The sequence below is a fragment of the Halyomorpha halys genome, unplaced genomic scaffold (assembly GCF_000696795.3).
Source record: "Halyomorpha halys isolate HHAL.00 unplaced genomic scaffold, Hhal_1.1 Scaffold456.1, whole genome shotgun sequence".
Taxonomy (NCBI): Eukaryota; Metazoa; Arthropoda; class Insecta; order Hemiptera; family Pentatomidae; genus Halyomorpha; species Halyomorpha halys.
In genome coordinates, this window is record NW_027106823.1 from 1,005,150 (window position 1) to 1,022,626 (window position 17,477).

Genomic DNA, 17,477 nt, shown 5'->3' on the forward strand with positions numbered 1-17,477 from the left:
GTTTGGACATGTTGAGTTGAACTTTGAGGCTCCGAAAAACCTCTAAATTATAATTTCAAATCCTTAAAAACCTCGAGAGAGTGTGGGTAGCCGCGGGGTAAGGCCCGTGGCTACTAACTCCAAGGACCCGAGTTCGAATCCGGCTGGGTAGAAAATTGCTTTCTGTTACGCTATAGCCGTGAGTCAACTCTTGTGGGTTCTGGAGCCCTCCTGGGGTCCACCCAGTCTCCTAAATTGGGTAAAAATCTGGCGGTCGAGCGTGATTCTGACCAAATCACCTCCTTGCATAACCGTTGGTCTAGTAACAGTTCTCCCTTACATATTACTGAACCCCTGACCCTTCATGGGTTGTAGTGGTACAGATTTAATTTTTTTAAATCCTCAATGTTCTATTTATTATTACAAACAAAATTGTGTTTTAAGATTTGTTAAATATATTGTTAAAAATATAAATCAAAAAATTAAATATGAGGCTATCAGTGTAAAGATGTCCGACGAACTGTTTCCAATATTTATTTTTGTTTTTGTTCATACAGTGCACACAATGGGTGTTTGTGATGCATTTGCAAACGTAGTTCTGTGTTTAATTCAATTATTACGGTAAGTAGATACAGATGGCCTATCCAAATAGTTATGTTTTAGTTGAAATAAAATTTATTGGTAGCCTGCGTTGTTTTATGTCACTTTTGCTTTCTTAGCCTCACCTAAGATCGAAAAAAAATCGATAGTATTTTGAAGAGCAAATGAACATGTAGTCGTCTCATGGCACAAGGTCTGGGACTCGATTCCGCAACCTTTTTTGGATTACGTCCTACTTTCAAAACATAATTGCTTTCGTAACCCAGCACAATCGGTAGCTGATTAGGTGTATATGTTTCTCCATAAACATAAAACATTGCTTCTTAAATTATTTTATTTTATTTGCTTGCTCAGGACACTTTTAACTTTGATCTACCGTTAAATCAACCGAAAACTGAAACTATGTTTTATAGTTAAAATAATATTGTTTTAAATAAAACATTTTTCTGGAATACCAACCTCAGCAAAGTTTTTCTTGTTTTTTTATAATTCAGATTTATTATTTCTTGTTTCAGATTTGTGAATTCTTGTTTATCTATAATTATATAAATTAATATTGCATCACTCCATAAAATATTATTGACACGAAAAGATACCTTTAAACATACACTAAGTTTAGGGAACTCTTAGAATAGAAAAAAAATTAAAAATCTAAAGTTGGATGTTGCAGCTCCGATTTAATTCATTAAAATATTAAAATGTAAAAAATAAATAACTCTTGCTTGGCCAGAATTTGCCTTGGAAATAAAAAACGATTTAACACAATTTTAATTAAACAATTGAAAAATATTTGCTTACATAGTTTATTTTGAAAATAAATTAATTGTGGCAAAATAACCTGATTGAAAATTATTTTACAAATATTCCATTATTAATAATATACATTAATTATAAGAAACTTTTTTCCTTGGATAATATATATGTAATAATAATCACATTAGATAAATTTTATCTTATAATTTAGTTTCAAATGACTGGAAGAATTTCTATATTATTTAGTTAGGTGTAGTGAAAAACTATTTTCGACATTTACATTTTTTTAATTAAAAACTATTCGTAAATAATAACGTTTCGAATCTGAATCAGAGTTCTTGTGAACTCTTTGTTTTACATATATTAGTGCAAAGTTTAATAATTAAGACAGAAATTTATGTAGTTTAATTTAAATATTTGGACTAAATAGGATGAGATCTCAATCTAATATAATAAATTAAATAGAAAGCAACATAGAAAGTATGCCAAAAGAATTTAAGTATGGAATATAATTTTTGCACTTCACTCAACAAACAATGAGTAACCTTTCAAATTTAACTACAAAACGGTAAAATTTATTACAATTTAAATCTGCACCAATTTTGAAAACCAATTCAATAATTGAATTTTTTTTTTAAATTTTTGTTTACAACATTTTCAATTCCTGATTATAGTTAAAATTCTATTATTTAGTTTACCATTTTAGTTTTTTTTTAAAAAATTCAATTTTTTTATTGTACCTCACTTATACATTGAGAATAATGAATTTTGTTCAATTCAAATATTTATGTTGATATCGCGACATTTTGTTTTATAAAATAATTTAGTTTACTTACTTTACTTAATGACTGCAAAAATTGAATGAAGAACCAAGATTTATTATATATTACTAAACTATATAAATATGTTAATTATGATTTTATAGATAGTTACATATAACTAATTAATCCTGCGATGACAGTAGACGTATCTATAACTGATTTCTTTCTTTCTATTTGACTAATTTCAAAGTGAATGTCCGTTTACGAGACGACTGACGTCACAAATGAGCAAACTTCTGGGAATTCCTGAAATCATGAGCGACCCATATCGGCATATCTGGAAAGTTCCTCTGAGGGTCGTCAGGTACTAATTAAAAAAGTTGCCCATTTCAATCGTCCGTTTACAGAAGTTATTAGGTATACCAAGTGAAATCAGCCCATAGATTCCAGACTATATAATCTGAAAGATTTTTTAAAAATAATAATGGAAATTTTCCATTTTGGAAGATTTTCTATTTTTTCTCCTTGCATTGTAACCCTAAACAGGAGGATTTTATTTAAAAAATGCATATACTCCATCGCATACTATAAGTGTGTAATATGAGTATAAAATAAAATATCTAAAATGATGCCATTAGAAAACGTGGTTAGAGAAGGCAACTAATTATTTAATACAATAGATAGCAAGAATTAAACAACAAAACAACAGAACAGTGCAGATGTAATTATATATTCTATTCATCGTTAATAAATGTAAATATTACTGTTTTCCTTGAATACTAATAATATTATTTATTTATTCTGGGATCGATCCCTTCAGAATAATGATATTGGTGCCAAAATTAGACTTTAGATCCTTAGAGCAAAATTCAAAATAAAATTGAAATTTTAAAACGATAGAAATGGACAACAATAATTAACAGAATATATACAATAAGGTTAGAATAAATTAAATAAAACCATATGTCATATCATAAAACACATGGTGACTAACTTCGGGAAAAAATGATAAAAAGTCAAATACAAGTAAAATAAAAATAATAAATGAAAAGGTTCAATTTCTGCCAATATACATATGTACAAGTATAAAAAAAAAAATCTGAAAGGTTTAATACAGAAAATATATAAACCTTATTTGAAACTTTTAATTGTTATTCTTCCGGAATCGGGTGAACAAAAGGTAGTCGAAGATACGGGATTTGAAGGCCGGAAGGGTATTAGAACTACGAAAAGTAGTAGAATCGTGGCATATATGACAAAAAATATTGGTTTTATTCTGAAATGGACGTATTCCAAAAATATTTTCAAAAACAGGGGTTTCTTTCTTTACAGACGATCCTAAAGCCATTATATTTTTCAAAAAGTAACCACAGTCTGCGGTACAAGCTACGGAATATGCCAAATACAAATTTTTTTTTGGTGGATCAGTATTTAAAGCAGTGGTACTCAAGTATTTTTAAAGGATCCATCTAAGAACCTACTTTTAAGAAAACAACCCTAAACGTTGAAAATGCATAGCCTAATATTTTATTTGCTATTTTATATTGTTATGAAATAATATTTAATTGATTTTTTATAATTCTATGTATCACGGATGGCAAAATAGTTATCGAATAAGCAATGTTAGTGATATGAAAAGGTCCTTTGAATTTTTTTAAAGAACCATGATTTAAGATTGGGAATTCCTTGGTGTTTTCAATTCGCAGCACGGTTTCCTATATGATTTTACTTTCTTATCTATTCCTTCCGTATAGAGTTTGTTCACGACTATTTTTAAAACTGTAAGTTACTCCATCAAATGAAAGTGATCAATTCAAGTCCAAAAAAAGTGTTTTAAAAAAATACATGCTTCTCCATGATTTTTAGGCTTCCATATTTCATTGATTTATTTATACTTATATTCCTTACGTCTCCATGATATCCATACTGTTTCATATAATTATACGTTTGAGCAATCCTTCATTCCACTTACTCTTAACTTGTAACAAGTGTAATTTTTCACTCATTCATGATAAATATCAAAAACTAAATTACCGCAGTTGCTATTTTATAGTTTATATTTACTTTTTTATTATTATATATATGTATATTTGTTCTCTCTGTCCCTTTTCTTTGTAATCCCTACGAGTCAAAATCTATTATTTCGTTGTTAACTATAAAATTTATTTCGTATCTTGTATGAGTCTGCATACAAATTATTTTGTAATGTTTTATTAATTAATTAATTAACCTTGTATTAATTGTTTTCCTTTTTCTATTACACTGTTTTGAATACCAATTTTGTTTTGTTATAATTTACATGTATATATATATTGATAGATTTTTTTAATTATATGAGTGATGTCTTAAATTCTTATGAGATTTTTTTTTAATTCACGGTATATTTTTAGTTATTTAAATAACCTCTTGTATGATTGCATTATTTCATTTTATTATTTGCAATAGTTTTTAAATAAATTTGTTTATTTCATTTCATATTTTTGTACAGTTCAAACTAGGATTGAAAAGCAGTAAAGGGATTCGCTTCCACATTGAAACGCTATCTATACCGCCCGACAATTGTATAGAATGCCATGTAATAAGTGCCATTAGTATAATTACAAACGAAATTAACATTGTTGTATTGTGTTTAGGAGCAGCTGCGGAAACGGAAGGAGGATGAAGAGCGGGCGGCGGCGGCGGAAGTGGCTCAGAGGTCGCTGCGGGGCTCCAGGAGGCTCCAGGCCCTGGAATCCAGGCCGGGCCTCGTCAACGATGCCTTCACTCCAGAGGAACCCTCCATAGAGCCCTTGCACAGGCCAATAGGTCAGTCCATTCTTTATTTAGTATTTATCTCCAGAAATATAACCTAGTATACATATAGTAGTTCCATATATACATACAATCCATTATATATTCGTTCCTAATCTCTAACTGATATTACATTAAATACAAATGAACACCACATTGCTTTTACACTCTGACCAGACTCGTTTCCTCTTGTTCATCCCCACTAGGAATGTACTTCCACATATAGCCATTACCTTGAGCGATTAACCACAGACTGACGTGTGGTTGGGTAATAAGGATAAATGTAAGCTGTGGTTGCGACAAATGAAAATGAGGAAGAACTGCCTCTACTTATGCTTTACTTCTTAAATTCATTTCTACATGATAAAGATGAAAGAAAGAACGTGAAGTTGAATTAAATTTCAAATCAGAAAGATTACGGGTTCACAATCTCATTTGAACATATGGGCAGTGAAAAACTACTTAAGTCTACCTACCCCTCATCTATATTACCATGCCATTATTCTCTACCTTGATTCAGAATCCTGAATGTCGCTCAAACCTCAAAACTTATCTCCTCACCACATCGTTAAGTTAGGAAAAACATAAAAATGTTTATTAATATTTTAAGAAGTACTGGGTGATCATTTGTGGGGTTTGTTCTGAGCAAATGAGTTAGAAAAGAGGGGCAAATAATACTTACCCCGAGCCTATTGCCCGAAAATTTAAAAAAGTATTTGAAATAACAATAATTAGATAATGAAACAAAGATAAAGATTTTAGGATGCCTATGTAATCCCCCCTACCTACCTCACAATGACGGAGAAGAAAGGGTCCCGTCCAAGATTTTTCCCCTTGCCTCTGTTAAATGTAGGCAAGGAAGATTAGAGTTTTTTTTTTTTTGGATATTGGCGAAAGATCAGGGAATCGAGATCAAATGCTAAGGATTTTGGGTTTTTTTTTACTTATTTATAAGTAATAGGACCTAAGAGGGGTTGACAACTTCAGAATGCAAGGATCATTTAGGTCACCTATGAGTAAAATCGAGTTGGGTAATTAACGTATTGGATTAATGTTTTGCATATTCTGCTAGATTTCCATCAGGTGCAGGCCAGGAACCATCGTCACGTTGTGCTATTATCTAAAATTTTTGTTTTTTTACTTTGGTCAAGTTCCTTTTAGCTGGTTTCGAACATAGGTTGTAATATTTCCTATCGTCGGACTACCTGGCTCATTACGAATAAATTCCTGCAATGAATAAGGTCTGATAGTTCTTGGAGCAAATGATGTATCTTGCGCCATTTCGGGAAAAGATGAGGGGAAGAATCAGTCCAGTCTACTTACTGGATCAAAGTGATGTAGGAGTTTACACCACCTTCTAGGTCTTGAGGTGTTTTTAAGAGTACTCTGAAGTCTATCTTATCAGTTAGTATTTGAAGCCATAGTCCACTGGCCTTCCAATAGATTGAGGAGGTAGATAGAATATTAGGGGTAGGAAACCGGTGCAGATTTGTACACTGGCCCAAATTTCTTAACACCATTCCGTAATTCCATTCCTCAGAACACCCGTCAGCTCCTAGTATCCTCTTTCATCTTCCCCTACTTCGACTACGGATCCTTGGTGTATGGAGGGCTATCTGCAGGACTAGAGTCGAGACTGAAGAGACTCATGAATTGCTTTGTAAGATTTATCTTTGGGTCCCCTAGGCGCTCTCAAGTCTCCGGCTGGTGTGCCGAGTTGAAGTGGCTCTATCCAACCTCTCGAAGGCAATACCTCCTTGGTGTTTTCCTATTCCAAGTTCTTAAAATCAAAAAATCTACCTATATCCTAGATCTCCTCACTCTTCGTTTATCTATCCACCCATTAAACACCAAATACCAACCGACTGATTTATATATGCCCTCCTATAGAACCGCCTTCTTCAGCAAATCCTTCGTTATACGTGCAACCTGCTGGAATTCTCTTCTCATCTCCATTCGCCAGTTCTCATCCATTCTTTCCTTTAAACAACACCTATTCCTCCATTTATTGTATAACCAAACCTCCACATCATTGTAATCAAATAAATAGGCATATATTGATTAACATTATAAACAGTAGTAAAGCCAATATACCAATGTAATTTCATTCTACTATCTGAAAAATTTTAAATACTTGCCAGATAAAATCTTTCTACATGAACCATGTATCTATTCTTAGGAGACATATGTCCCAGAATAAAATAAGTTTTTCATTTCATTTCATTAATTTCTTAAATTATGCAAAAACAAAAAAGAACACCTTCGGTTAAACCGATGTTTGCTTAAACTAGATTTAAAATATGTATGTATTCTTTAATGGAAGGAATTTATAAAGTTGCGTTTGGCTAATGCATTTGGAGACTATAAATTGAAAGCTCCATCGTTGCTCATATGCTTGTAATTGATAATAAAGTCATTAAATGTATTTCAAATAATAGACTAATTACTGATATTCACTTAATATTTAAGTTTACTATATGTATATTCCTTAACATATTTAATGTATGTTTTTCCTTTTTTTTAAAAAATTAAAGATGTCAAAATGTAAGGTTTATTAATTATTAACAAAAACATTAGAACAACTTTTCAACGATTTTCACTTCCCTATTGCTGTAATTTAGAATAGGGGTAATTTGTGTTTTGTGGAAATAACTGATAACATTGTCAATCATAATCAATAAACATGATGGCTTAGGATAATTTTAATTAGATACTTATAAAGTTATGAAATATATCCATTTATTAGGAAAAAAAATATTGTGTTATTGAAAATTAATCTTTAACGTTGATTTATTGTTATGAAGTTCTATTTCATGTGCCAAAAGTGGCGTTAATCTTTAAAAAGTTTTTGCGAAACCTCGTATTTTTGTAGAAATCGCTTGGAACACGACCTCCACAAAAGCCCATACTTTTTCATCAGTCTTTTAATCATTAACTTTCTCCCCCCACACAAGTTAAGAAGGAAATGCTTTCTCTTTGTCATGGAGGCTATGACATTTTGATGGAAAGTGGTGCGGTGCTCAGGCATTAGGGAGCGAGTGCTAACTGTCATCGGTCCCCTCAATGGATCCCTTTATAAATGATCCGTCTTAAGGCCCTCATCTATCACGGCTCTTACCTCAATACAAATATACATGCGTAAGGAGAAACAGTGCTAGATTGGGCAACTCTTAGTGTATTATAATCTATTATTAGAAATCTTGTATCATTGAAAAAAAAAATGAGAAATTTGTATTTTTTTAAAAAAATTATTTATTTAATGTAATTTACAACTGTATAAAATAATACAATAGGTAAATATGTAGTATGTTTCATATACACTTGAAAATCTTGGAAAGGAACCACCCATTGGTGGTAAACATTAATTTAAATTAGAAGGTCCCGTGGCCATCTTCTTTTCAGACGCCTCGGGGGATTATCAGGGATTGTTAAGGATGAAAGATTAAGAATTAATGGGTTACGATGGTTAAGAAGTTTGGAATGAAGAGACGCATATCTGTTTTGGGTCAAATCTGCAACGAATGGGATGTTAAGGTCAAAACCTTACTTTCTAGATATGTAGATATGTATGTTATATGCAGAGGTTAACTTGCGTCTAATGTTTGGTCTTACTATAACACATTAATTCAATATTTCCATACCATTTTTATATTCAAATATATATAAATATATGAAAAAGATAAAGTTCAATCAAGGGCTACCTCAACCAGAGATTGACAATATTTAGTTATGCATGAAACTAATAGCTATTCTGACCTCAATTATCGTATCAAGTAGTTAGCGTCATAACTTATTTTCCAGTAAGCAGACGTTGATACCACAATCTACTTTCTATTTTTCTACTAGTTCTTCGTCCATTACATCTCATGATAATCATTTTAATTTTTAAATAAATTTTTAGAACTTTGTTTAAGATACAAAAAAAAAAATTATAATCCGTAGTAGGTTAAATTGTGTCTCCTTCAAACCAGCTAAGATTCATAGTAGCTCTGGAAAAAAATATATTTCCCCGAAGAAGTCATTATATTTAGTCATAAAAATTGATATAGTATTTTATAAGTATATAAAAATGATCCATGAGATAGTCATTTTTTAATGAAAACTATAATACCAATTATTTTACTATAATGATGGATCAAGTATTGAGTAATCCGAGTTACTGAAAAAGAACCGAATATAAGTTCCACCTTTTTTCTAAGATCCATATGTCGGACGTTAGATCCTTATTATGTTTAATTACATAGTTAAAAACACACTGAGTAAATTTGATGTAAGAACAAAATGGAGTGATACAGGCATTTAGAGAATCTTCCCATCATCACTCTAATCATATTTTTACACTAGAAGGTCTCGAGCCAATCTTCTTTTCAGGGGCCTCGGAGAATTGTCAGGAACTGAAGAGGAAGCATGGTTAGATACTAGAGGGTTTTGATGGTTAGGAAGTACGGTTAAATTAATTCAAATAATTTTTAATGATTTCCTATTTCTTGTTTTTAATATATTTAAGGACTCAGATATAGGAATTATTCCTAAACATTATTTTTTAATGTTTTGAAAAATAACATTTTATTGTTTTTAATTCATTGCTGTTTTTAATGTTCTAGGAATTATCCTCAGAATTATTCCTAAACATTATTTTTTTCATTCTAACGTAATTTTATTACGGTAACTTTATTACCGCATTTTATTAAAGAAGATTTTATTACTGTGTTTATTCTTATTATACTCTTTTAATGTTTTGTAACATGTAGCCGAATAAATCATAAAAATAATTAATTTCTTGTTCAAAAAGTTTATTCTTCATTGAATTTAATGCTGCAATATATTTATGGGTTTATATTTTATATCTTACATATATTATAACAAATGAAATCTCTATAATTATCCTGTAATTAACTTTTTATGAAAAAAACTTGTATTAATTCTTAAGTGAACAATATTAGTGGCTTCTATCTTAAGTAAAAACAAAATAATAGCTTTTCACGGTAAAAATTTTGATTTGCGACTATAACTGCAGAAATTATGGAATCTCAGTTTACGCACTCTATCTACCATATTAATGTTTATCTTAGGACATGAAAAAGTTGATTTTCACAACAAATTGTTATAAACGAAATTGTTTTTTCTGTCTTCCGTATCATATTTTTGAACTAAAGACTGGAAACCGTCATTAAAAAATAATAATACAGAAAACTTTAGGGACCCTCATCCGATTATTTTCTCTTATAATTAATTTACAGAGAATTGCTTTGTCGTAAATAATGTTGCAGTAATGGTCCAAGTTATAATGATATGCAAATGAGATAGCCGGAAATTCATGCCGTCTAATGGCAATGGGTTATTTGAAATATTTAATGCTCATATACAATTTAAATTGCATTAATATCATGCTATATCCTTAGGTATAACATCTTTTCGCGCATAAAATTGTTTATTCAAGTTAAGTAAAATCCATTTAATCCTTTTATTTTACTTGCATATTTAATTACTTACATATACATTTTCTTTCCCACTTTTTTCATAACTTTAATTTTAATCTTGTACATATATCTACTTACTAGATTTTCATTTATATTTTATTTTTTGTGTTTTCCTCTTTGTTAGTTTTAATATTACATTTTCTCATATAGCCTTTATCTCCGTATAATACTCGGACTATACATTTTCTTTCAACACTATTTATGTATCTATAATGTAAGTTATTTTTTTAATTTTCTAATCATTCTGTAATTCCTTTATTCCTCTATCCATTATTCATTATGGTTGTTCTTAGCCCTGATGAAGGTTTGAAATTTAGGCCGAAATGTTGGCACTAATAAATAAGTGAATACTTATATTTGTTCTTCGCTGACTACACCCCCAACCATTTTCTCACCATTCTCATTTACCAAATAAATAATTTTTGTCAGATTTGTCACTAGGCAAGCAAAGCGATATGTATATTGCTAGTCTGTTTGCTTTAAAAAAAAAAAAAAAAAAACTCCCAAGTAGTTTTTGGTTTATAGTATTCTTAATAATAATAAAAATATTTATTTTTGTATTTTTTCAAACAAATTTTGCCAAAAAAATTTATGAGAGAAAATGGAAGCCGTTTTTGGATCCCGCAATCTTTAGAAGAACAATTTAGGAAAAATATGTAATTTTTTTTCACAAAATTTGATGGTTATTGTTCAGGATCGTATAAATGTGTAATATATTATATTTTCCCAATGTAATGACTGAAATTCTTATATATTTTTTTTTATTCTTATATTGTTTTATGTGAACTGAATATGAGATGGTTTGCCAAATGCAATTTTTCTCAGTAGTTTCTCTACAACATTCTATTGTTTATACTATCAATAGGTCTCTTCAAAACCATCCTTTTTATTTGTTAGTAGCACATAGATACTCATGTTTCTTTTTTTTTACATTCCATTAGAAATAAATAATGTAACACATAATAACCTTGACATACACACTGGAACATTGCCAAGCGTTGATGTAGACAACTAGTCTGTGATTTGTTGGTTTTAATGCTCTTTTGAGTTTCATAAAACGATAGTGATTATTTATTTTAGTACAGACTTTATAATATGTAGTCATATTATCTTTTATTCTTTTAAGATCCAGGTATAAATGATTATTAACTAATTAATGTTTCCTTTAAATTAACATTTACCTCTTTGCTCGAACCAATATTTACAATAATATATTCCAGAACAAATTGAAATAATATTTATTATTAATTAGTCAGCAACTATGATTAGCTATTGCTATATTAGTTATCATAATACTAACACTACATGCGTCATAGCTATATAATTATGTACTAAATTGATAGTTTATGTACCTAGATTGTCTGACTGGATGTAAGATAATATTGTTAAATAATTAAATAATTTGTGAAAGAACGTGATTTTTCTGAAAATGTGATGTTTATAAACAAAACTGTGTTCCAGTGGAAAAAAGTTCCCAAAAGAAAATATTAACTGAAAGGCAGAGAAAAAAAAAATTTTTTTTTCTTGAGATCTTGGGAAATATTGGTTTTTAATTTTTGTCAGTTCAAAAAACATTTTTTTTTTTTTTGTAAATTAATATAGTAAATATCATTAGTTTGATATGAAGATGACTTGAAGAATAATAGATCTCTAAGGACAGAACTATTTTAAAAGAAGTTAAAAATAATAGATTGGGAACAAATATTTTTTTTATTTAGAGGAAACAATGATGAACATTTTGGCCTCATCTGCCAGTATAATTAATACTATAACCTACATGATTTTTTTTTTTCGTGACTTAATAAGAAGCTTTGTTGGTTTTTGATTAGAAAGTTGAAGCGTATATCCAAAAACTTTTGAAACCGAGGCTCTGCGTGTAGGGGATTTCTTGGTTTGCAATTTTCCTATACCTTAAATAAACTGTAAACTTTGTAAAGATCATCTGATGAAAATTTGACTTTTCTGTTTAAATATCGAATGAAATAAATATAATTTGAGAAACATTAAATTAATTTTGTGGCAAATGCGTATCGATGGGCTTACGTTGACGTTGGAAATAACTTTTTTGTCGTAGTCATTTTATTTTTTACAATTTAAATGGAAACTTCTTTAGTTGAGATATTGTGGCTTAAATGGATGTTGAACCAATTTGGCGGATTTCCTTCAATTTTTAAGCCATTGGATAAGGAATTCTGATCTAGTCTAATATATTTATATTTTATTCATACTGAAGAGTAAATATATATATGTATTTAAAACGTAAGACCAGAAAATCATGTCAGTCCATTGGTATGTCAATTACCTACATTTTATCTGACGTAATCAATACAAATATTTAGGTTAAGGGGAAAACGAACAGCGTCCATTTTTTCAAATCTCATAACATTTTTGTTATTATATTAAATTATTAAACTCTTATAATATATTAGCGTTTAATGAAAGTTTTCTATATAGCTATCCATCCATTTGATGAAATGAGGAGTGTCCTTGGTATTACAAAGAAACTGACATGCAACTCTGCATCTCATACTACTATGGAAAAGTTAGTGGTTGGTTACTCTATTTTATTAAATAAATATACAATACTACTCCATTAGGTTTCTCCTTATACCCCTCATTAGTCTTCATGAAATTATAAATCTTATACTCATCATTTTATTATTTTTCTTAAAATAAATTTTTAATTAAAGATAAAAAAAAAAAAAAAAATCATCATTATTCTTCGTTGAAAATATTGTTGGTTTTGGATGTTTTTTTTTTTTAGTAGGGTATATCCTACTGATACCTATTGATTCGTATTCAGTTTTTTGTCTGATTTTTCGGAAAAAACTAAAATTGAAGTTAAATTTTTATGTGCAGTGACATGTACCTCAGGCATATTAACCTGTGTTATCTCACTGTTTCCTTATATAAAAAAAACCAGTCATATAAGTCATAGATATATTTTATGTTTGTATACATATTTATTAAGGGAGTGAGGTGCCTCAGTGTATAGCGCGCTAAGCTTTTTAACTACTAGGACCCTGGTTTGAATTCGACTGTGAGAGGTTATTATTTAGTCTGTTACTGTAATCATGAGTCGACCCTGTGAGTTTGTGAGCCCTCCTAGAGCACACCTTGTCTCTATAAAGTGGGTACCTTTAATTGAGGAAAAATCTGTTAGCTGTGCGTGCTCTTGCAAAAATCACCTCCTTGCTCAACCGTAGTTCGAAAAACAGTACTTCCTTGCAAGGTACCGATGGCCTTTCATGGGTTGTAGCGGTTCACATTATTATTATTGAATAAGTTTAAATTATTAATGAATATCTTTAAAAATATATGTATTACTGATATGTTATTGATTTTTTTATCAAAGTTATTAGGTGCCGAAATCCCTCAAAACAATATTTGCAAGGGATACATTCTAATAAAAATTTATTATAATCACCCCTAAGATATTTGTAATACAGCTTTTCCCCTCAACAGACCTCTCATATTTTCGGTATGAGTGAAAACTAATTGAAGTGGCCATTGTAATTCCGTTGTATCCGGCCCACTCCTGATATTTTCTCAGACGCCGGAGCTTCCGAGGACAAAAACCGTGCAGTTCTTATACCGTCCGGTCTTCTTCCATTATTCAACGACGGTCGGGTTTATGTCGCAGCAGGTGTTACTCCAAGCTGAGTGTTCCTTTCTCTCCAAAAGGAATTAGTAATACTACGTCGTCGACTGACAGGAGTAATAACTATTATTTATTATTTGCACATCGCTTCAATCCATGCATATATTTCTATGCATAACAGATTTATAATCAAATATAAAGGTGTAATTGAAAAATAGATAAGAGGGAAAAAATTAAAAATTTATTTTAATATACATTATCATTATAAAGTCTATAACATAACGGATTTCATCTAACACCAAGGAATTTGGTGTGTCTCGAGCGTCACCTAACTTTCACTTTTGTGATATTACTTGAATTGAAATTAATCTTTGCTCGTTTCAAACTGGCAATTTTTTATCATTCATTCTGATAATTCTTGCCCTTACTATATTTTAAATTACAGATTAAGTGTAAGTAAAAAACTGGCTAGTATCATAACAGCCATGAAAACGCAAAAACATTTATTGTAGGTAGATCGTCCAGGGCCCTGTTTCATAATGAAAGCTATTATAATATTAGTTCAAAATACAAGTATAGAAACAAAGTGTTAATACACTAATGTTTTTTTTCATAATAGGGAGGACTATTAGTGATATTACAGAAGTTAAAAAGTACTAAAGTACAAGTTACTATTGTACAAGTCAGTATAATTGTATTAAGTTAAATCGACAAGACTAATAGTATTATTTTGTACCTCATTATGATACAGGGCCCTGATGGAGGTCACTAAGGGACAAAATTATAAATATTAACTATTGATTGGTAACCAACGTTTCGCCTAACTTTGGGCTTCATCAGTGCTAAAAGGGACGTGATACAAAAATTTAAAAATTACATAAGCTAAAAACATAGATGAAACAATATAATATAATTTGAAAGCGTGTAAAAAGTGATATATAAAAAAATAGAACCTAATAAGCTAAAAAAAATTATAAATATAAATGAATAAGATACTAATAAATAACAAGTAAAGAAATAAGTGATAGATTTACTAATGCAAAAATAGAGTAATGACTAGTGAAATAATACTTAGAACGTAGAAACGTTTGTTAGCTATGAACAGTTAATTTTTACTATTCTGTACCTTTCTTGACTGCCACCCGGACTATATTTCTATAATCTCCTTTATGGGATTCTTTATTAATCTTTCAACAACAATTTTTATGAACCCAGTTAATTCTCGAGTTTTTCCTTACTATACATCTTTAAATGTTAGATATTAATTTATATGAAAAGTTTAGCTTTCCACTGGTATATTATATTTCGTTGTGCATATTTATCCATTTATTATTACCTTCAACAAAGATATTTTTAAATTAAACCTACCCACTTTAAAAAGGTCGTACTTTTCACCTTTACAACCTTTCTATATTTCTTTATAACTATAAGATTTTAAAAGAATATTTATGTGAATAAAATTTAGATGAATAACAATAATTTATTTTTAAATAAATACATGTTCTTTTGATAGTTGCCCTTTATTTTTAGAAAATATTCTTTGGTTAATTTTTTTTTTTATCTCTTAAAATATCAGGCTTCCACAAAAAATCTAAAGATCACTTTTTATTTTTCATTAGGTTAAAGTTATGTAGTTTGATATCATCATCACCCACTTAAAATCAAACGTACTATTTTAGATATAAATTTTCCTTCAATTTAAATTAATATTTAATTAGTAGTTCCATGATATTTACCTGATACCTTTGAAATTTATTATATCATACTAGTAAAACAAATTAAATTGATCATAAATAAAAACCTTCCTGTGTCACACCTTGAAATTCCTACTAGCTGATAACAATAGGGGTATTCATGATGTTGTGTTAAATGTTAAATGTTTTACCATGTTAAATGTTATAACTATAAGATTGTGAGCAGCCCTATTTGAAGTCATGTTAAACGTTAAATGCATAAGAGCCCCTAGCGGATTTTTTCAGCAACTTGTTGTATAAGCCTTTATGTTTATAACCTTCCTTCCAGACCCTCATGTTATTGTTTACTTCAGTTTTGATTTATGATTAATTAATTACAACATACCTAGAGTGAGTGAAAAGTGGAATTTGTGAGAAAGTTTAGCTTATGAAATGAAATGAAAAAATAACTTTATTCTGGGACATATGTCCCCTAAGAATAATTACATTGTTCATATAGTGAGATTTTTATCTGGCGAGCGTTTACAAATTTTCAGATTGTAGAATGAAATTACATTGTTTTTTTTACTGTTTTCTTTTTTCTCAAATGTATCATTAAAATTATCCATTCTGGTTTAATAACAGGGATATGAATACCACAAACACACGAAAGAACTGAGCTGTCACAACAAAAATGGCGGCGATCTCAACTGGTCTATTGTGTGACGTCATTCTCCATTTAACAGACCAAGTAACAGACTCTCAGCCATGTTAAATGTTATTTCGTTTTACCACGGTAAAAGAAGGCAATTTTTTTCGATTTAACATGAGTTTTTCCATTTAACACGCTTTAACATGTTAAACCAAAGATCATGAATACCCCTAACATAACATGGCCCACGAACTATCCATTTCAAATCTGTTCTTCGTCATTGACGAATAGTTTTAGATTCAATGTAAATATAAGTAGTATTTTATATCGAAGAAAAGCAGGAAATGCCCACAAAATATTGAACTCCCGACTGTTAAATCTTAAGAATTATTAATAATAACTTTATTTTATGGACACCACATTTTTCTACCTTCGTCTTCAATTGCCCTTATCTCCTTAAGTTTAAAAAAGTGTAATATCTACCAGGTCCATTCCTTTTACAGGCATCAAAATTATTAATTAAAAACTTCATTAATGAAAATACTTTATTAGATTATTAATCAGTTATTGATAATTTCACTTTTTTTTTTTTAATACTGAAACATGAGTAACGGCCAGATACCGGTTTATAATAAAAAGAAAAATTCGCAAAATATCGCTCATACCTCTTTGCTTCACATCCATTCGTTTCTAGTAAATTATTTAATTATGTTCTTATTAGTAGTAAAAATGTTTTTAGATAAAAAGTTCAGTAAATCCGTTTTCATGTATTTCTTTTATATACTCAAATGAGGAGTGAGAAAATTATTATTAAGAAATTAATGTGAGAGCCTCATTCACGTAGATTAGATACATTTTTATTGAAATGTTGATTTGTAACACCTATTTGGTAGGGGAAAATATAAATTTTGAAATAAACTGAATTCGTCTTATCCGTACAATTTTTATTTGTAAAAAAAAGAAAACAACAAAAAAAAAACTGCAGTTTTTATAAATGAATAAATTAATATTTGAAAGAACTCAAATACTGAAGTAGGATAGATAAGTGACATCAACGCTACCTAGTGACAAGACCAGTAGTTACAAGGTTTAAGGTGACTTCCACTAGAGTGCAGCGCTGACACTCCTTCCCTTATAAAGCTTCCCTAAATCTAATTATTCTTGGATAATATTAATGTTTCTTTCGTT

The 17,477-nt window shown here is 29.7% G+C and overlaps 1 protein-coding gene across 2 annotated transcripts in view; it reads left to right on the forward strand.

Annotated features, from left to right (window-relative positions):
• The window catches only part of LOC106692150 (protein PALS1), a gene marked incomplete at its 3' end in the record, with an annotated part of 447,466 nt that overhangs the window by 386,094 nt on the left and 43,895 nt on the right, over window positions 1-17,477 (forward strand). For both annotated transcript variants that reach the window (XM_067045121.1, XM_067045122.1), the window contains 1 exon segment: window positions 4,727-4,898. In XM_067045121.1, coding sequence (XP_066901222.1) covers window positions 4,727-4,898 — 172 coding nt within the window.